The sequence below is a fragment of the Morus notabilis genome, unplaced genomic scaffold (genome assembly GCF_000414095.1).
Source record: "Morus notabilis unplaced genomic scaffold, ASM41409v2 Scaffold165, whole genome shotgun sequence".
NCBI lineage: Eukaryota > Viridiplantae > Streptophyta > Magnoliopsida > Rosales > Moraceae > Morus > Morus notabilis.
In genome coordinates, this window is record NW_010363979.1 from 404,132 (window position 1) to 426,335 (window position 22,204).

The following is a 22,204-nucleotide window of genomic DNA, read 5'->3' on the forward strand; positions in this document are numbered from 1 at the left end:
AAGGAATTTTATTAAATATTCATAAATATATGCACATAAAATGATGAATAAACTCTTTTATTAAATAAATAATAAATATCCTTTTACATCTTATGCTTCTAGGACACTATTCCCAACACAACCATCAGAGGAAAATCTAGCCACAAGTTCGGTAGATAAGACAAGGCAAATTCAAGATCCTCTTAATTTCAGAATTATGGGAAATCTGAAAGTGGAAATTGAGAAGCTTGATGGCTCTGGAGACTTCCGCATGTGGAGGAGAAAGATCAAAGGCCTTCTTGCTCAACAGAAACTGCTTCGTGCCCATGAGGAATCCCTAAAATGGCCGGATGATTGGAGTGAAGATCAGAAACAAGAACTCTTGGAAACGGCAACAGGTATAATCATTCTACATCTTTCAGATGCTATCATTAGAATGATTGATAAAGAAGATACACCTGTAAAAATCTAGAATAAATTGGATGAACTGTTTCAGAAAAAATCCTTGACAAATAAAATCTTCTTGAAAGATAGAATGTTTGGTTTTAGAATGAAGACTGCTAGAACTCTTGATCAGAATCTTGATGATTTCTTAAGAATGAATATAAAACTGGCTAATTCTAGTGAAAATGGGGCATTGAATGATGAAAACCAGGCTATAATCTTGTTGAATGCACTTCCTAAGTCATTCAAAGAGGTAAAGTCTGCCATCAAGTATGGCAGAACATCAATTACCTTGGAAGAAGTCATCTCAACACTAAAGGCAAGAGATCTTGAAATAAAAACTAAGGAGAGTCTTCATCGGGGGAGAATCATTTTGCAAGGGGTAGAAGTCAGGAATGTGGAAGTAATCGAAAGGGAAGAAGCAACAATAGAGGGAAAAGTAAATCATCCTCAAAAGGCTCTGGACAAGGGAGAAGGTGTCTCTTCTGTAACAAACCAGGTCATCTAAAAAAGGATTGCTATGCCTATCAGAGAAAGGTCACTCATCTAATGGCTCAGACAACCATGAAGTTGTAAATTTTCCAGATGGATATGAGAGTGGTAAAGTGCTTTTGGTGTTAAGCAAGGCTAAAGATCAGGACTGGGTTCTTGATTATGATTGTACATACCACATGACACATAATAAATCATGCCTTACAAATTTCAGAGAAGTGAATGGTGGAAAGGTGATGATGGGTGACAGTCATACTTGCCAAGTTGAAGGTCTAGGCACAATTGCCATAAAGATGTTTGATGGCATTGTTAGAATCTTCAAAGATGTCAGATATGTTCCTAGCCTAGCTAAAAACCTAATATCTCTAGGTGTGCTTGATGATTCAGGGTATGTGACAAAGATAGAAAGGAATTCTATGAAAATATGTAAAGGTTTAATGGTGGTTCTGAAATGAGTCAAAGATGATGGGCTCTACCACTTGATTGGTGACACACTTACTGGAAAATTGTCAGTTGCTGTTGCACCAGAGGACAAGAAGGTTGTTTTGGGCACAATAGGCTTGTACACATCAGTGAACGTGGGCTGCAGATCATGAGTGAACAGAGGCTGCTAGGAAAGGATAAAGTTAGCAAAGTAGATTTCTGTGAATCATGCATTCTGGAAAAATAACATAGGCTCAAGTTCAAGGCTGAAACACATGAGTCCAAGGCACCACTGGAATATGTACACTCAGACTTGTGGGGGCCAGAAACTACTGCAACACATGGCGGTAACCTTTACTTTTTGTCTATTGTTGATGATTATTCTAGGAAGGTTTGGCTTTACTTATTAAAAAATAAAAATGACGCTTTAAGTAAGTTCAAACAGTGGAAAACTTTACAAGAAAATTTGACAGATAGAAAGGTTAAAACTCTTAGGACTGATAATGGACTTGAGTTCTGTAACAAACTATTTGATGATTACTGTGCAAAGGTAGGTATCCAGAGACATAGAACAGTTAGGAAAACCCCACATAAAAATGGGGTTGCTGAGAGAATGAATAGAACCATTCTAGATAAGTCTAGGTGTATGTTGTTCCAGGCTGGCTTGCCTAAGAATTTCTGGGGTGAAGATGTTATGACAGTTGCTTACCTAGTCAATAGATGTCCCTCTAATGCCATAGAGTTCAAAACCCCTGAGGAGTTATGGAGAAACAAACCACCTGATATGTCCCACTTAAGAACCTTTGGGTGTGCTGCCTATGCTCACAAAAAGGAAGGAAAATTAGACCCTATATCTGTTAAATGTGTTTTCTTAGGATATCCTTAAGGGACTAAAGGTTATAGATTGTGGGTTAGAGATGGAAAAGCTTTTAAAACAATAAACAACAGAGATATCATATTTAATGAATTTGATTTTACATGTTTATCTCACACTAATATGTCTACAGGAAAGGATACTTCTTTAACTAATAATGCAGGTACTATTGAGAGTTAAATTTAGGTGGAGCCTCCAAAAGGAAAAACAGACATTGATCAGGTAGAGCATGGGCAAACTCGGTCACAACAGATTGACTATGGAAATACCTCTGATGAACCAGAATCTCAGTCATCAGATGTAATGCATTACACTCCAGAACATGATCATGATAGATCGTTGCTAGATGACTATGTGCTAGTCAGGGACAGATCAAAGAGAGTTTCTAAGCCAACTCAAAGATATGGGTTCTCAGCCTACTCAGACCCCTTAGCCTATGCTTTCACAACAACAATGAACATAGACAAACATGAACCAGAAAGCTACAAGGAAGCTGTCAGTTGTAAAGAAGCAAGCATGTGGATTAAAGCCATGAAAGAGGAAATGTCCTCTTTATACAAGAATGGAACATGAGAGATTGTGAAGAGACCAAAAACTCAGTCTGTGGTAGCCTGTAAATGGATTTACAAAATTAAAGAGGGATCATCTGACTCAGAACCTGTGAAATACAAGGCAAGATTGGTTGCAAAGGGATTTACTCAAAAGGAAGGTATGGACTTCACAGAAGTATTCTCACCGGTGGTCAAGTACAAGACAATCAGGATCATGTTATCTCTTGTGACTCAATTTGATCTAGAACTAGAACAAATGGATGTCAAGACTGCATTTCTCCATGGAAAATTAGAGGAAAGGATATACATGGAGCAACCTGAAGGATTTAAAGTGCAGAAAGACAATGACATGGTGTGTCTTCTTAAGAGGTCCTTATAGTGCCTCAAGCAATCTCCTAGACAATGGTATAAAAGGTTTGATACCTTTATTACCAAGCAGGGATTTGCAAGAAGTTAGTTTGACACTCGCCTATACTACAAAGGATGCAACATATTGAGGGCTGAGTACCTATTACTGTATGTTGATGACATGTTGTTAATAAGTAAGGAGAAGACAAAGATTGTCAAGATGAAAGAGATGTTGAAATCAGAGTTTGAAATGAAGGATTTAGGTCCAGCAGGGAGAATTCTTGGCATGAAAATTAACAGAAATAGGAGTACAAGAATTCTATTTCTAAATCAGAGAAAGTACTTAGAGAATGTGATTGAAAAATTCTCTATGAAAGGAGCCAAAGCACCGAGACAGCCCATAACCTCTCAAATTCAATTATCATCTCAACACAGCCCTAAGAGTGAAGAAGAAAGAAAGTATATGGAAAGTGTTCCATATGCTAATGTTGTGGGATCAGTGATGTATGCGATGGTTTGTACCAGACCTGATTTAGCTCATGCTAGTAGCACCTTGAGTAGATTTATGTCAAATCCTGGCAAGTACCACTGGGAAGCAATGAAATGGCTATTAAAATACATTAGTGGTACTACCACTTATGGATTAAAATATAAAAAGCATAGATCAGAAGTTACAGTTGAAGGTTTCGTAGATTTTGACTATGCTAGAGACAGAGATAGCAGGAAATCAACTACTGCATACTTTTTTATGGTGTGTGGTAATTGCATTAGTTGGAAGTCATAACTCTAACCAGTTGTTGCATTATCCACCACCGAAGCAGAATATATGGCAGCCACTAAGGCTATCAAATAAGGTATTTGGGTTCAAGGTTTGCTCAAGGAACTGAAGCTATTAGAAGGAACAAGAACTGTATACTTTGACAGTCAAAGTGCTATACATTTGTGTAAAAATCATGTGTATCATGACAGGATAAAACACATAGAAGTCAAATACCACTTCATCAGGGAAAAGATTGCAGAAGGAGAGATCAACATTGAAAAAGTTCCAACTGAAGAGAATCCGGCAGATATTGGGACAAAGGTTGTAACTCTTAGCAAGTTTAAGCATTGTCTTAAACTGCTAGTAATTGACAATGGCTAATGACAGATGAGGTCGAGCAAGGATCTAGAGGAAGGGAAGATTTGCACTAAGGAATTATATGTAACTGAGGTGGAGATTGTTAATTCAATTACATATAATTGGAAGATTAATATTTTTGCAATATTGAAGATAGAAGAAGGAAAACAAAAATTCCTTTTTTATTCAACATCAATAATACAACAACATTACTAAGAGATAAAGAAGATGACATGGATGTTTTAAAGGCAGCTGGAACACTAGTATTGGACTGCTTAGAAAAGTCATACTTCTTCAATCTTTTAGCTATATATATATATTGTACTGAAACATCACGTGGTGTAAAAATATAATTCTTCTGATTAGAGAGAGAGAGTAAATTACTTTGTAACAGAAAAAGCCTTAGAGAGAGAAACATGTTCTAGAGTGAGAAAGGGGTAGAGAAGAGGCTATCTTGCTCTATAATTTTCTTGCTTGGGTTTCTCGGGAAAGTGGGTTGAGATTTTATGGGAAGTTTTACTCTTGTAATTGTTGTTGTAATCAGAATATTGTTGATTAGTGCAAATCGAATTCCTTTGGGGAGTTCGCGGAGACGTAGGTGGATTTATCACCGAACTTCGAGATCAATCGCTTGTGTTCTTGAGTTTTTCTTTTCTGTTTTTGATTCTGTGATTGAAGTTGGTGTTGGATAATTTTTCCAACGTATATCAAGTGTGAATATATCTTTAACTAGATCTAACTGAAATTGATCTATAGAACAATTCTGTTTAATAGTAAATCAAATTCCTAAAGATTGATGATAATGTTATTCATTTGACACGGAATTGATATATATATATATATATATATATATATATATATAGTTTTTCTTTTTCATGAAAAGCTCATGATATACTCATAAAGCATTAATTGGGGCTTGGATGAGAGTTTGTGTCATTTAGTTAAGGTAATTACTAATGACTTTCTATTTTCAAGATTTGTATAAATAAGGTTTTTCCAAAGTGAAATAAAAAGAAAGTTTTAAAGGGTCAAAATAATCAGAAGTTAAAACAAAACTTCGCCTACGAGTGTTATGTAAAAATATTATATAAATAGTGATATATCATGGATAACGTTTTCACTTTTAACTTTTTAGAAAGAAAAAGAAGAAAGAGACTTTCTTTAGTATTTTCTCTTTTTTAAAAATATTGGTGTTATTTGTTTATCAGCCGTTTGATATGTATTAAATCTGATTAAAAGTCAAATCATATTAAAAAAGTAATACATATTCGACGGCTGATAAACATGAAATACCGGCATTTTTAAAAAAAAAAACACCAGAAAAAGTCAAATCATATTGAAAAAGTAATACATATTGAAATGTTTTTTCTAATTTTCTGTTTTTATATTTAAAAAAAAAAAAAAACAGTTCAATAACTCCTTTTTGTTTTTTTCCCCCTTAAAAAAACTCCTTTGGTAACTATGAATTTTTAACATATTTTTTAACTATATTTGCTTTTTACATCAAATCATGGCATCATAAAATCATGAATTCCTGCTAATGGCATTTCATATATCATGTTTAAAAGATTCCAAATGCAATACACCTAATTAATACAAAAGCAAAAGTCATATAAGAAAATTCTAGGTTATATTTTACACTGAGGTTTCTATGTTGGAACTTTCTCAGGTTTAACATCAAGTCTCATTTGATGGCGTTGAAACAATCAGAATCTAGCAATGGCAGTTGGAAGTAGACATTTTTTGTAGTAAGGGAATTTGGAATAGGAAATCAAAACGTTCTAAGAATCATGATTCACTTTTCACTCTTAACATTTCCTTGTTTTTCTAAATATTAATTTCCTAACCCTTGCCTTTTTTTTTTCTCCTTTAAACTTGAGTAAATGTTCAACTATTTATGATTATCATTACATCAATACTATACGGAGTTTTAATAGTTACTCCAATAGTTATTCATTAATAAGTATTATTTTTTTAACTGTAAAACATTGATCCAATAATTTCAATAAATTAAATAGTTGACTGATAAAATTTATAACAATTAATGAGATTTAATTATTAACACGCTTTTTCATTAAATTTTTATATTTAATTAATAACCACAATAAAAACATAATTATTAAAAATTTGTCTAATATATTATGTATATATATGTATATGTAATGTTAATATATATTTATATTATTATAAGGATCCTTTCCTTTTTTTACCATACAGCACGTGTTTGACCCTCCAATTGTGTAATTTTTATGGTGTATATGTAGGCTTCAATCCGTCGGCATCTGATACCAGGCTTCAATCTTATGATAAAAATGCCTTTTCAAGAAATCAGGATGTGTTCGGCTACCTAAGAAGCTGTTCGGTAGCTCTTTCTTGAGTCAAAAACTCAAAAAGAGTAACTCGAGTTATAATTTTATTTAAGTTCATGTTTTTTTAAGTTTGAACTTGAGTTTGAATTTGAGTTTGGGACTAAAACTCGAGTTCAAGTTTCTCCTTCAACTCGAGTTCAAGTTTCTCCTTGAACTCGAGTTCAGAAACTCGAACTCAAATTAATGAATAGTATTTTTTCTATTATTAAAAATGTTATAACTTTTTCGTTTTAATTCTGATTGAGATGATTTTTTTTATGCGTTGACAACGAAAAGATGAATAAAACCCCACCCATATATCATATTAAAATTTTCCATCAGCATTAATTTTTTATTAAAATACTATCTAAATACAAATTCAAGTTTTGACTCACTCAAACACAAATTTAAAAAGATTCTTATCTCAAACCATAACTCAAATGTACACAACCAAACACAAACTCAAGTTATAACTCAAACTCAACTCAGAATCTACACTCAAGTCACCTAACTCAAAAACGGTAAAAGAACAGCCCTAAAAAAACTCAAAAAAAGGGAACTTGAGTTCTAACTTTATTCAAGTTCATGTTATTTTAAGTTTGAACTCGAGTTTGAGACTAAAACTCGAGTTCAAGTGTCACCTTCAACTCGAGTTTAGAAACTCGAACTCAAATTAATGAACAATATTTTTTCTATTCTTAAAAATGCTATAACTTTTTCGTTTTAATCCTGATTGAGATAATTTTTTTTCTATGCGTTGACGACGAAAAGATAAATAAAACTCCACCCATATACCCTTTAAAATTTTTCATCACCATTGAATTTTTATTAAAATACTATCTAAATACAAATTTAAGTTTTGACTCACTCAAACACAAACTCAAAAAAAGATTATTATCTCAAATCATAACTCAAATGTACACAACTAAATACAAACTCAAGTTACAACTTTAACTTAAATTATAATTTAAATTCAATTTAAAAATTACACTCAAATCACACTCTAAAAAAACAAACCTCAAAGAACAAAAATGTAGAAAATTTCAAGTCCAATGTTAGAACTCTAATATCTGACAACAAGACGCGCCCACACGCTAAATATAATTAATACTTATATATGAAGATTTGACTTTTTGATCATATTATGATGTGGTGTCTTACGATTATTATAATCTTTTTTTAAAAAAAATATTCCACAATTTCCGAGCCGGCGGCTCCTTAACTCCTTTTCTTCTTACCTTCATACCAAATTTCAATAATCTTTTCCATTGGGAAGAGAGATCCAAGATCCTTCTTTTTTTTTTTTTTTTCTCTCAGATCTTGGATCTCTTTAGTCAATACAATTTGTTCCTTTTCTATTCTATTTCGCAGTATTAACATTTTCAGAGTTAGTAAGTAGTTTTTCTTTTTAAAAAAACTATCTAATAAATTAGTCCACTATTTATTATATCGACTCTACTTTTCTAAGTTTTTATGTATTTTTTTAATTTTATTTCTTTTTTTTAAAGAAAATTTTCATTTCTAAATTTACAAGCTACATGCTGACCATCAACTATAAATGAATTCATAATTAAGACGGATAAAACATAAAGACAAATACAAATGCCGATTGTTAATGGTGAAATACTTGCTTAGCAAATATAAAATTAAGCGCGGCCAAAACTTGTTAGAAAAATTATTACAGTCGATGGACAAAATAAGTAAATGAAGATCTAACCTCGAATATTGGGGACACAAACGACAAGATTTAAAAACAAATCTAGTTATAAACAATGCATATGTCCTTAATAACTAACTTAGACCGGTAAGATATACGAACAAAATCAGAATATGCGAAAATCACATTTGTTATTAGAACACATTAACATGGTGAAAACCATTGTCACTTTATTATAAACAAAACAAAAAATAGAAAAAGAACGAAAATAACACCACGATAAAAGGAGGATATCTAGGGTGCGTTTGAAACTCGTTCCAAAATGATTTTATTTTTTTGTATGAAAATGGAAATGAAATGTTTTCAATCTCTGACAAAAATCATTTTTGAAAATGCGTTTGATAATTTTATTAAGATAATATAAAAAAATCCATTAATATCTTTCTCTCTCTCTTTGCCCGAGAGAGGAGAAAACGGAAAAAAAAATAAAAAAACGACTAAAAGTCGTTTTTCATTTCTCTCTCATTTTGCACTAAACTAAAAAATTGTGTTCATTTTCGTTTTTTTGTCTTTAATTGTGTCAAATACCGTTTTTCTCCTATTTTTATTTTTTTTTCTCAAAAAATGTAAAATAAAAAAATAAAAACAATTCGAAACACAACTCTACTGTCACCCTAACGATCGAACCATCTTCCATCGATGATGAACATCGCGCCCAAATATTTGACAAAGACACCTTTCTTCTCTCATTTCAGCCAAAGTCAGATCTTGGCCCAACCACCTCCAACCACGATGCCCTTCTCAGTGATGTTATTCTCTACTGGCCCCAAACTCTCCCTCACCCAAATTAATAACATCCGACCTCCTATATGGGCTAAGTTCTCTTTCACAACCAGTTCTATGGTGGTGGTTGTCGTTAGTTCAACTACACTTATTTTGACTTTTGGATGAAATTTATAACCGGATATTTATTTTACTTACCAAGATTTTATTCTATTGAGTTTTAAACTTTAATTAGTAAAGTTTTTGACGAGATAATTTATTATTTTTAATAATATATTTTATTTTATTAACATATATGTTTTTAATACTTTTATTTGTTTTTGAGAGTTTCTTTTTTTAGCCGTTAAATTTATATAAAAAATTGTATATTTTACATACTTTTTTAATCTAATGCTATTTTAATTAAATTTAACGATTAAAAACTAATTCTATTAATAGTTTGACTTAAGTGTGATAATATATGTCACGCGTTAAGATTACTGGCAAGATGCAAGTACGTTAGAGTTGGTATAGATAAATAGGTACTATTTTCTTCGGGCATGTTATAATGGTTCGTTCATTTTATCGCTTCGAGTTTTGTTATAGTAAAAAATTCTAAAAAATAATCACATTTAATTTTTTTTTCTACAGTAAAAAATTCTCACATAAAATCACATTTAAATTTAAATTAAAATTTTAAATCAGTGAACTAAACGGGCGTATGAGTGTGCAGGAATTGACATTTTCTTTTTTCCTCAGTAAAGGCATTTATTGTGTCGATTTAGAATCGATTAAATATGGGTAAGTTCTTTTTTTTTTTCTTTGTTTTTCAGCTCTATAATACGGGACTTTATATACACCTTCCGTGTTGGAGACCAAATCACTATACAAATATGTCCATAGTTTTGTTCTGAAGGAGACGTAGACTTTTTAATAAAATATGTAATTTCAGCAAAATGAAAACTTCAATAATAATAAAATAAGAAAACCATTCTAATAATAATATTTGTTTTTTGGGACTTTATTTTATATTTTTTCTTTTTTTAACATCAGTATTTATTGTTTATCAGTAATTAGATTCATATTAAATTTAATCAAAAATTAAATTAAATTAAAAAAATAATACATATTTAACGATTAATAAATAAATAATATTAATATTTTTTAAAAAAAAAAAAACACTAGAGAAACTCTTTTTTTTTTCCTAAATAAAAAAACCTCTTTAGCATAGAGTTTCATTCACTCACTCTACTGCTGCTTTTAATCCGACCGGGCAAATCCTCTTACCTCTTTTTTGCGAAAAATCCGACACAAAACACAGAGAGAGCACAGAATACAACAACATGCTACAATCCTCCCTCAGTTTTTAATGGATATTTTGTACAAAGAGAAAGAGAGAGAGAAAAAAGAGAGTTGAAAAACCAAACCAGACGAAAGAGAGAGAAAAATTAAAAAAAAAAAATCTTCAAAAAAAAAAAAAAAAAGGAAAAAAATCAGAGAAATCAAGGCAAGAGAAAAGGTATAACAGAGCCCTAGAAAATCGGGGATGGCGTCGTCCAACGTGGTGATAGCGTCCGCTTCGCCGACGACCAATTCGGAACTGCCTCGCCAGTCCTCTATATGTTCTCTCTCCACCTTCATCGCCGATCTCCATCACAACCAGACTCACGACGACGACGACGAAGAAGAAGAAGCTTCCAGAAACCTCGCCTCCGTCGCCGCCATGGACGACATCCTCAAGAGCATTTACTCCGAATCTCCGCAACCGCAGCAGTTGCAGGATCATCCGTCGGAGTCTCCGTTCCCGGCCGACGGCGTCGACGAGGTCTGGAAGAGGATCGTCGCTGGCGGGACCGATCGGAGGGCGGAAGTCGTTGGCGGCGGCGGCGACGGCGGCGCGATGACGCTGGAGGATTTCTTGTCGAAGAATGGCGCCGTGAGGGAAGAGGACGTTATGGTTGCGGTGGGAGGGTACGGCCAGTTCCAGGCTGCTCCCATGGTCGTTTACGGCAATGGAAGTGGAGCGGCGACGCCGGCGGCGAGAGTGAGGAGGAGAGTTGTCGAGGAGCCGCTCGATAAGGCGACGCAGCAGAAACAGAGGAGAATGATTAAGAACAGAGAGTCTGCGGCCAGGTCCAGAGAGCGCAAGCAGGTAGTTTCCTTAGGGATTTTGTATTGTAATTTGATTTTTTTCTTCTTTCAAATTTGGACTCTGATTGGTTGCTGAGAAAGTGAAACTTGAAAGAAATGCTGTCTTAAACGATCAAATTGTGAATCTCTTGTCAAAACCTTTTCTGCATGTCAGAACATATATTTGATCAAACTTGATTTTGGATCATATTCTGGTTGGTTTCTCAGAAAATGAAACCCGAGGAAGAGAGGAAATGTTTTGTGCTTCTGGCTCATGTTTTATAGCAAGTGAAAGCATGTCAATTTCTTTAGGGATTTTCGTTTAGGATTTGTTTCTAGTAGCTGCTTAATTGTTCATTGTGGGGTTTTCCCCTTTTTTGTTAACACAATTCATGATCGAAGTCCGATTCCTTTGTATCAAATGGAGGAAATAGTTGCTTTTGGCTCATTTTCTCTACCAAGTGAAAGCATATCAGATTTTTTCTTTTTCTTTTTTTTATCGTAAATAGTTCTTCCTTACTCTTTTTGTTTCCACGTCAGTGTAGGGAGGAAAGGTAGACAAGACAACCAAATCTCAAAGGTTTTAGAAATTATTGTTATTTGATTAGTTAAATGTGAAATCTAGCTTCATAAAAAATGTGCAGTGTTCGTTTGCATTTTGAGTTCTGAAGGATACTTTTGGATTGAAATTCAAACTGCTGCTCCCGTCTGTAAGAGCTTGTTTGGTAAGTGGGAAAAGTGGAAAGAGGGAGGTGAGTTGATAGTGGAAGGATTTTGTGACCCATGGTTGTTTGGTACTAAAGAAAAGAGGAGGAATGGATTGGATGAGGGATTTCTAATCCTTCAAAGAACCCAATTTTAATCTCTCCAAATATGGAGAGTCGTTACCAAACACAATAAGAGAAAGGTCTTCTCCTTCCTCTATATCTTTGTCACACCTAGGTTATGTGCCTTTCCTTCCTTCCTATTTTCTCTCTCTTATCAAACATAGCCTAAAAGTGCTTATTTGGTGGGAGGGGAAAGTGGGATGAGGGGATTGGTGGAAGGATTTTTGGACCCTTGGTTCTTTGTAGGAGAGAAACGAAAGAATGGAATGGGTTGGGTGAGAGATTTCAAATCATTCAAAGAACATCCATTTTAACATCTGCCAATATGGAGGGATTAGAGGGGGGAATACATACAAAACATATTAATCGAAAAGTCATCCCCTTCGTCTCCATTTTCCTTACATCGGCTCTATGTTCTTCTTTCCATTCTATTTTCCTTCTCTCTTTGCAAACACAGCCTTAAACACTAAAGATCAAACGAAGACATCACCTTTTCCAAGTTAAGTTGTTGTTCCAGGCTAAATTAGTAATGAAGCTTTGATTTTGTGTTCCTCACGACGTAAAACCTTAGTTTAGAGTGGATTCCTTTCCTTTTGCCCATTGCCTTTTGCTTTTCTTGTCAATATGTCGTGGATTTTTTCTGACTCTAAAGACCATAAAGATGTGATTTGAGTTTTTATTTTGATCTCATAGCTAGAAGTTGCAAGCTCACACTTATTTAGTCACAAGGGGTGTTAGAGCATTTCCAATAAAGTGGCACATTATTGTGTTATCACCAAATTTTGGCATTTGGATAGGAAAACCACTCCGCATTGAAGTGTTATTTTTTTGTGCTAACTTTGGCATATGCTATGCTCAGTGCTAAAATGGTTTTGCCAAATTTCTGCATTTGGCTACTATGGGTTGATGTTATAGCTCTTTCTTTCAATAATTACAATCCTACAATTGTCAAATTATTTAGAAATTAAAAGTCTATTTTTACAAGTTTTGAAGCTTAAACTATATGACAAAAAGTAGACATAGCATTTGAAATAGCATTATGCATTGGAGCACAAAATAGAACAAGCCGCCAAAATATGTTATCACATTTTTTTTTATACCAAATATAGCATTGGCTGTGGCTTATGCATTGGATATGGTCTTAGGTGCGTATTATGAGCATTTTTACCCTTTGAATCACGGGAGATGTCCTATTTGGGATTGAAAACACAGTATCTTCTCGTTGTTTCATGTACTTGCAAATGCTATTTTCTCCCCTAATAAAATGATTTTTTGATATTAAGAAGAGTACCTAGGTTCTGTTTCAAAAAAAAAAAAAAAAGATTGTTAACTGTTCTTTTTCCATATTTAGGCTTACACAGTTGAGCTCGAGTCTCTAGTGACACAACTGGAAGAGGAGAATACACGATTATTGAGAGAACAGGTATCAAATGTTAATTGTTTTGGGGTTTCCATGGCAATCTATGGTTTTAACTTATGGTTACAAATTAATGCCCATAGTCTATTTTCCCTTTTCGTCTCCATTGTCATCCTCATTCTCTTGGTTCTTCTTCCCCTGCATGTAAATAATTTGGTTTTAAGTTTAGATGTGGAAAATATATTTGAATTGGTAAGCTTTGTATAAATGTAATTCAAGAAACATTTCAATCTGTTAAAAAAATTATGCAAACAAAAGAAACTTTTGACTTACACGCACAGAAAAAGGGACCAAAAAAAAAAAAAGAACGTGAGAAGAAGGTGGTGATCTAAATATCTTTCTTCTGAGCACATATCCCTTGATTGAGCAAGTCAGGGACATTGTTTTGCACTACTTATATCTCTTCCAGGAGTTGGAGTGAGAATCCTGTAACTATCATTTTTATTTACTTGTAGTTAGCATACAAATATTCTGAAAATCTCTTCGGGTAGTTGGAGTGGGAATCCTATAATGATAATTGTTATTAACATGTAATTGGCATGCAAGTATTCCGTCCGTACTTGCACTTACTTTATGTTGAATTCTTGAATTATTGTCTAATGATCTGAAGAATTTAATAAATTGAAAATTCATGCAGGCTGAGTGGTACGAGGAGAGGCGTAAACAGGTATGTATATGTATTTTGAGCTTTTGTTTTTGTTTTCTTAATAATATGCTAAAGTATACATTTTTTTAAATAATATGCTAAAGTATTTGTTTGTTTCTTATCTATCAAACTTATTATTTATTTTGCATGTGGATCTGCATGCATAAGTGTGCATGTGGTGCAAGCAACACTTAGATAATGAATTGCACCAATTATACGCAAAAAATAAAACCAGAACACGAGATTGACATGAATAAATATTAAGAAGCCCCAATGGTTACAGAACATTTATCAATTCAAGTAAGATAGTAGACAAGAAGTCCTCAGAATGACTGAGAAAAAAGGAACTAAAACACATGCTCAACATGAATAATATGCACCATGACAAAGTAAGTGAATATGCTCATGCTGGTGACCAACTTTATTATGTTTGGATTCCCCTAAAGTCCTTTGCACATAAACACGATGTAAATAGCATGTTTGGTAAAAGTGCATACAAGTACTTTGCACAAATATCAAAGTTAGATTTTTATTGGAACTTTTGAAGTGTGCTTCTACCCCTCCTTTGCTGTAAGTAAAAGTAGAGCTTCTTCCAAAAGTGTTGATATCGACAATTTTGGATTAGCTCTTTGAAGCATTATTTGTGTTCTTTCTCTGTTCTTTCTTCTTTGGTGTATGTATGAACAGTGTTCTTTTAGGATAGTTCTTTTACTTGAATAATTCACATAATAGTTCATTTGAACTTTCTCAAGTCTTACAACTAGAAAAATAAATATGTAAACCTGGACAATGCTGGTGAGCTGGTGTGGGGTTAATTAACCCACTTCTTACCTATCTGGTGGTCAGATAGCTAATTTAGGATAAACAATGTGATCAAGAATAATTTCTCCAGTTTTGAAAAAATTGCCTCTGTTTTTGTTCCCATTTGCTTTAGTTAATAGAATTTTCTCATACTCCTGCTCTATTCATGTACACCCAGATTTGTCGATTAAGTTGGAATTCGGGCTTTCTTGTGGTTGTAGGAGTTAAGCTGAATGGATAGATCATAGACGCATTTATTTTCAATGTTTAAGAGTTGTATTCATAGCTTGTTTGGTTTTTCGAGTGTTCTGTGATTCCAGGATCGTGAATGAGCATTCAAAGCCATTCATAATTTCCTATTGCCTTATTTTAGATGACAATAGTTCGACTTAGTAAATAAGAGGATGGTGACTCTGCTAATATGTTTAAATCAACCTTCTACGGGAAGCTAATTGGATAGAATTATTCTCTCCTTTTCTTCTTCTTGGTTCATAGTCATTTAGAATGGTTCTTGAACTACTACATGGCATGCGAGTATATGTATATTCTCTTTTTCCGTGCAACGCATTTTGTTGGAAAGTTCTTTGAAAATTGAAATATTCATAAAATTTATGGTTGCGTACTATAACTATGTAATCATTGGTAGGAGTGGGTCAATACATAGAAAGAAAAATTTCCCACAGCAACTGTTATCGTTCCATATTTCTTCAAATTTCCTAGTAAATGTCAGGTTCTTTTTTTTTTTTTTTTTTGTATTTTGAATGTGTTGGAGCCCGAGCCCCTCCCATTAAATTCGCGTACTCTAGGAGGAGCAAGGGGCCAATAGTTAATTCTCACAGGGAGGCGTAGTAGGAAGAGATAATGGCTGACTTGGCAAATATAATCGGATTTCACGCTGAGGTCAAGCATGCCGTTAGGAATTGGTTTTGCATGGGAAATACCGAGAGTGAGGAGTCTATAAAAGAGAGCTTGTAGTAAAAAGGGAGGGTATTGTATTGAGAATTGAGTCTGAATATTGGAGGCAGAGGAACCTCGAATTCCTCCTATCTGTAATTTCCGTCTTTACGTTTTTCAGTTGATCAATAACAACTAAGAAAACCGCCCAGAAATTCTGGGTTTCTATCAGAATGGTTTTTTTAAACCACCAAACTAACATTTGGTAGCGGTTGACATATACCTTGATCTATCATGAGTGCGTTTGATCAAATGATTGATCAAACAACTGCTTTGACTAAAATCTAATAGCTAGTCTGTGATTTAACTTTTTGCGTTGCTGAATTTAATCTTATTGGTATAATTGAGCGTTGCTTGCGGCTTTTTCAGAAAATTCATTTGAGATGACTACTATGGATCTATATTCTAATATGTTAGATATAGGGTTAATTTCACAAATGGTCTTTGAGGTTTACTCTCAATCCACTTTGGTCATTGACTTTTCAAACGTCTCACAGTTGGTCCATAAGGTTTTATTTTGTTTCAATTTCGGTCATTCCATTTTCTAGATGTTAAAGTTTGATGGAATCTGTCTAAATTAGAGACCAAAATTGGAAACAGATAAAAACTTTTGGGACTATATCTGTGAAAAATAACTTTTGTTTTTTTGTTTTGTTTTTGTCTCCAAACTTTATATGTTTTCGATTTCAGTCCCTAATTTTCACGAATTCTGTCAAATATTTTAATACCAAGCTAACAACACGATCGGAACTGAAACATAGTAAAACTTAAGGGACCAACCGTGAGACGTTTTGAAAGTCAGGACCAAAGTGGGATTGAGGGTAAACCTTAGGAATCATTTGTGAGATTAACCCTAGATATTATTGTTTCGGTGATGGCTAGTCTAGTGCATTGACTGCAAAATTTTTTCATCAAGTTCTGGATCTTGTACGCCTCATGGTCAATGCTGGCTTGGTCAGCCGAACACTATTACTAGTTCATTTTTGTTTTGTTTTGTTTTTGAAATTGGGGGTGAGTTCGGCTCGAGATGTCAACATTTGAGGTGGACGTGGATTTACTATTAGGTTAAACCTGTAACCACATAATGCTATTTTTGGTGATAAGATTGTGTGGACAATGCTAGAATGCATTGCAATCACATTGACAATGTACACCGTTTCATCTTCATCTTCATAATTACGGGGAAATAATAGCTGAGTTTATTTCCCAATTTCTGAAAAAGCCCTGAAAGAGTTGCTTCATTGCATAGATAACTTTTAATGTTATTTGTTCCCCATTTATTTCCTTATGGTTTAAATTTCAACTGCAGCTCATGGAAAACCTTGTTCCATTTCTGGAAAAGAAGGAAAACAAGAAAATCAAGGAAAAAGAAATCGTGGAGAACTTTCATCTACAAGTGGAAAAGAGAAGAACATTCACACTAATTCCAGTTGTGGAAAAGAATGAAGAGATGGAAAAAGAAATCGCGGAAAAGCTTCTTCTACAAGTTGAAAAGACAAGAACAAGAACACCACCCCTTCGGAGATGTTATTCTGCAAAGTGGTAGATAGTCCTTGTACCTGCTAATCAGGAAGAAGAAAGGTTGTTATATTTTCTGTTTCATGCAATCAAAGATGTATAAAGAAATTGGATGGGGAAAGACGACTATTTAGGTGGTGGTCAAGTGAAAAAGAGTAATAAAGGGCGGCGAACCGCGATAGATGATTCGATGATTGGTTAACCTTTGTCAGTTTATCTGTAAATAAAAATGGGCTGCAGCGAATGACTGGAAAAACTTTGGGGAAACTTGATGATTAAGATTGCAAATTTCCAGCTTATGCACTCTAGGCATGATGGTGTATTTGGTTAGCTTAGGTGCTTGTGTTATATCCTTGTTTATTTATAGGACGGATGGAGCATTGCTGACTTTAGGGTAAAGTGATGGGAGTTTGGCTGATTTACATTTTACATTAACATTTAATTACCTAATAAAAATATACATTATCAAAGTGAAGATTTTGCATTTTTATTTACTTGGTGTAAGCTCACCTATATTTATTGAACAAAGTTATTTATTTATTTATTGCTTTTCTAAGAAGACAACGTGCCAGTCTGATATGATATTTGATCGTATCCACAATCTTTTCAGAATGTTTGGTTTGTATGTGCTATGCTGAATAACATCTCCATTACAAATGTTAATGTCAATGTCATATTTAGCAATAAAGTGTGAAAATAACATTTGATGTGTTATTTTCATTTGCTCTTTAATGCATATTGCCATTTTAAATGTTAAAATCTACTTTTTTTCCTCATAATTATTATTAGGGAGAATACAGGTTATGGCATAACGATTAAACAAATATATTTACAAAAAAATTAGAAGATTATAGCATATTCAGACTTTCTTTCGCCACAGGCTCTCTCTCTCCTTTCATCCACGGTCTCTCTCTCTTCAAGGATGAAATATAATTAATTTTTATACATTATAGTATGCTTACAAAATTAAATTAATTAAATAATAAATTTTAAAACATTTGAAATAAAGCACAGTATTACCGTGTAAATTTTCTATTTACAACTAGTACAAAGTTTTTTTTACCAATTAAATTTTCTTTTACGACGTAAAATAAATTTTTAATTTATTGTTTTTTACTTTAAATAGTTTTAAAATTTACTATTTACTTCTTTAAAAAAAAGACCATTTACTTCAAGTTTTATAGTAGATTTATTACTTCATTCCCCTTAATTTTTTACTTTTATTTTTATTTTTAATTAGAGGCCTATTAGAGACGGGTCCAAATTGGATGTGCTTTCAAGAATTTGGGCTATAGCTCATCTGTAGACTTTAATTGGGGGCCCATTATAATCGTCACCTATACGATGACGCAAGCTCAAACGTATGAATCGCAGAAAACGTGTTAGGGTTTTAGAATTCGCTGCCGCTGTAATATTCGCCACACATATAAATAGCTTTTCACCATTTTCTTCTCTCTCGTTTTCGTTCCAGGTCTTCGTTCGTAGCCGCAGACAGAGTACAGATTTCGCCATGGGGAGAAGTAAGCTCTCTTTTGCCTTTCATTTTCGTTTTTTCTTCTTATTGTTCGTCGATCGTCGATCGAAGATGGTTATTTTATTTTATTATTATTATTTTTTAGTTTTTTTTTTTTTAATTTAGAAATCGTACTATACTTCCCTTTTCATCGTGAATCTTTACCTATTATTTTTGGTAACTAGAGCATTTTGGTATCCGAATTTCATCCATAGAGCTTGTAGCCTGATTTAGGGTTCTGATTTAGTGGTCGTTTTTCCAATCTGATGGGGTTTTTTTTTTTTTTTTTTTCCTTGTTTTACGTCAGTTTTACTAGAATTAAGATTATGGGTTTCCCTATGGATGCATCTTGACATTTTTTTTTCTATGAAAAAAGCTCGAAGATTCACGCGCTTTAAGAATTCAGCAACCTGGTAGGTTAGACCTGTGGATTGGAATTGGAATTAGATAGTGCAAGCAAAAAGTGGGTTTATGTTGTCCTGTTCACCGTCGTTTAATATTTCTTTCTTTATGGAAATCCTTATCAATTTATAAATATAATAGCAGTTCATCATTGGCGATGGTTGATCTTGAAATGCTTTTTGTTTTTTTTCTTAATTTAGAACTGTGCATAATTGAAATTCCCGGATGAATACTTGGATAGTCTTGTTCAGTTGTTCTTACTTGTTCTCTATAAAACTGTTTCAAATTCCAGGACCCGCCAGATGTTATCGGCAGATTAAGAACAAGCCGTATCCGAAATCACGGTTTTGCCGTGGTGTGCCTGACTCCAAGATCAGGATTTATGATGTGGGAATGAAGAAGAAGGGAGTCGATGAATTCCCCTTCTGTGTCCACTTGGTTTCCTGGGAGAAGGAAAATGTTTCAAGTGAGGCTCTTGAGGCTGCTCGTATTGCCTGCAACAAATATATGGCCAAGTATGCTGGGAAGGATGCTTTCCATTTGCGAGTTCGCGTGCACCCATTCCATGTCCTGCGTATCAATAAAATGCTTTCGTGTGCTGGAGCTGATAGGCTCCAGACTGGTATGAGAGGTGCTTTCGGAAAGCCACAGGGAACTTGTGCCAGAGTCAGCATTGGTCAGGTTCTTCTGTCTGTTCGTTGCAAGGACAGCAACAGTCATCACGCTCAGGAGGCTCTTCGCCGTGCCAAGTTCAAATTCCCTGGTCGTCAGAAGATTATTGTTAGCAGGAAGTGGTATGTTGCATCACATTATTTTTTGTGTACCTATTTTTCTGAAATGCTTGCTCTGCTATATTTTATTTAATTGAATTATTTGTATTAATTGCTCCTCCTCTTTCCTCTTTGTCCCAACTCAGCTTCATAATTATTTCTTTCCGTTTAATAGGGTTAGGGTTTGGGAATTTTTTACTAATTGTGCCTTAAATCTCGTTGATGATATGTGTTCTTATGATTTTCGTATCTAAAGATTGCATGTGCGGATCAAAAACTAATTTTTAACACTTCTATTTTGCTGCAATTTTCAGGGGCTTCACAAAGTTCAACCGCAATGACTATGTCAAGTTGAAGTCTGAGAACCGTATTCAATCTGATGGTGTCAATGCCAAGGTTTGTGTTAAATGTGTAATTGTTCCTATTATGTCAATTGATAAAATCTGGTCGACGTGGTACCTTTTTCTTGTGGTTGGGACAACTAGAACAGAAGTTTAATCAACGGATATTGATAAAATCTGGTCGACGTGGTGCCTTTTTCTTGTGGTTGGGACAAGTAGAACAGAAGTTTAATCAACGGATATTAGAAAGGTCTTGTTTGTTTATTCCTTTCCCCACACAAGAGATGTTGGGGATGTTTGTTTTACAACTCAAATTAAGAACTTAAGTTGTATAGGTTTTGAGGAAAATACTGTAATAAAAAAGTTAATTTGAATTTTTGTGAGAGAAAACAATGTAGCACTAGAGCTTGAGTTGTGACTTGAGTTGTGAAAAGAACAAGGTCTTTGTTATCTGAACAAGTTTTATTTTGTGTTGCAGCTTCTTGGATGCCATGGACCTTTGGCCAAACGTCAACCCGGAAGAGCATTTTTACCTGCTAGTGCTTAGACCTTTTCGTCTAGAATTGAATTCCGTGAATTTGTCAAACTGTTTTACAATTATTTGGTACCATTAATATTATGAGACATTGTATTCTGCCTTTGTTTACCGATATATTAGTACTGTTCATCTTTTCTTTTCAAGAGAGATTGCAAGTTTATCTTTGCTTGGTTGATTAGTAAAATTTTGCTTGTAACCTAATGATGCCTTGGAATTTTCATAACGTACAAACCTTATACCTTTTCATCTGCCTTAAATTTGCCTCAAGTGTACACAGAGCTAGATATGCAATGGTAAAAAATAAAAAATCAAATAGCTATGAGTAGTTGAGAAGTTCTTGTTTGCATTAAAAAGTTGCGAGAATATATGGATTACAGGCAACATTTGTCGACAATAAACATGGTAGATTGCGCGTACCAAGAACATACTCTTAGCATGAACTGTCCTTGGTTTTAAAAAGAAAAAAGTTCGAATTTTATTTTCACGGTGAGATAAAGGTTTCGTTCATTTTACTGATTTGAGTTTTCAGTTTTAAGTTTTTACAGTTAAAAGTTTTCAGAAAATATCACATTTAATTTTCTTGTTACAGTTAAAAGTTTTTAGAAAATGTCACATCTAAGTTCGAATTAAAAACTTAAATCCGCGAAGTGAACGAGATCAAAATATCATCCAAATCCCATTGTTTTAGAAATGAATGAAATTGATGAGGGAAAATTAAATCATGATGCTGTATTTCCACTCACTCCTGCTGTGCTCTCTCTTTCTTCAAGGTTTGGGAGTTGGTTTTCTTGCGGATCTCTGGGACAAGTATTTTGGCTCAGCTTTACTACTAGTTTCACTAGTAATGCTTCTTGACTCCTTTAGAAACTTCTGGAACATTGCTGTTAGTTGTGCTAGTATCTTGTTTCACTTCATTTGAATTTACTAAGCCATCATTTTTAGCAAGACCATTCCTCACCTTAATTGTCCTCTCTGGTTTCTTTTCAGCACAGGTGATATTTTCTTTGTCGTTCATATTTGTGTTGCAGTCTTGACTCGAAAGCATGGATGCTCTAACTGTGTAGATCTGCAATTAACATGTAAATTTGCACTTACTTGGCAGTCAAAACTCAAAAATGCATCCAACTTCAATTCATCTAGTCCTATTATTTTTTATTTTTATTTTTTTGGGAAGATGATCTTTACAGAATCTTAAAGGAAGGCCCTTGTAGATGCAGCAAAATGGGCAACCCAATAAATAAGTACACCAAAGCTATTGCACAACCCTTGCTATTTAAATATAGGTGATACATATAACCTTTGTCACGTTAATTAATTAATAATAAACGATTATATCTATTAATAAAAAAATG

At 33.8% G+C, this 22,204-nt stretch overlaps 3 protein-coding genes across 3 annotated transcripts; all 3 read left to right on the plus strand.

Annotated features, from left to right (window-relative positions):
- The first annotated feature begins 196 nt into the window (after positions 1–196).
- Positions 197–2,785, plus strand: LOC112092973. Its single transcript, XM_024170379.1, has 7 exons — positions 197–377; positions 510–899; positions 1,009–1,284; positions 1,378–1,477; positions 1,591–1,729; positions 1,997–2,194; positions 2,399–2,785. Exons 1-7 carry the CDS (start codon positions 197–199, stop codon positions 2,783–2,785), a joined length of 1,671 nt encoding a protein of 556 aa, XP_024026147.1.
- A 7,468-nt stretch (positions 2,786–10,253) lies between these two features.
- LOC21406905 (bZIP transcription factor 12) lies at positions 10,254–17,737 on the plus strand. Its single transcript, XM_024170397.1, has 4 exons — positions 10,254–11,147; positions 13,304–13,375; positions 14,007–14,036; positions 17,080–17,737. Exons 1-4 carry the CDS (start codon positions 10,542–10,544, stop codon positions 17,314–17,316), a joined length of 945 nt encoding a protein of 314 aa, XP_024026165.1. The 5' UTR covers positions 10,254–10,541; the 3' UTR covers positions 17,317–17,737.
- Positions 17,738–18,713: 976 nt separating this feature from the next.
- On the plus strand, positions 18,714–21,012 carry LOC112092981 (60S ribosomal protein L10). Its single transcript, XM_024170430.1, has 4 exons — positions 18,714–18,808; positions 19,496–19,997; positions 20,288–20,369; positions 20,793–21,012. The coding sequence occupies exons 1-4, from the start codon at positions 18,799–18,801 to the stop codon at positions 20,859–20,861; spliced, it is 663 nt and encodes a 220-aa protein (XP_024026198.1). The 5' UTR covers positions 18,714–18,798; the 3' UTR covers positions 20,862–21,012.
- The last annotated feature ends 1,192 nt before the right edge of the window (positions 21,013–22,204 follow it).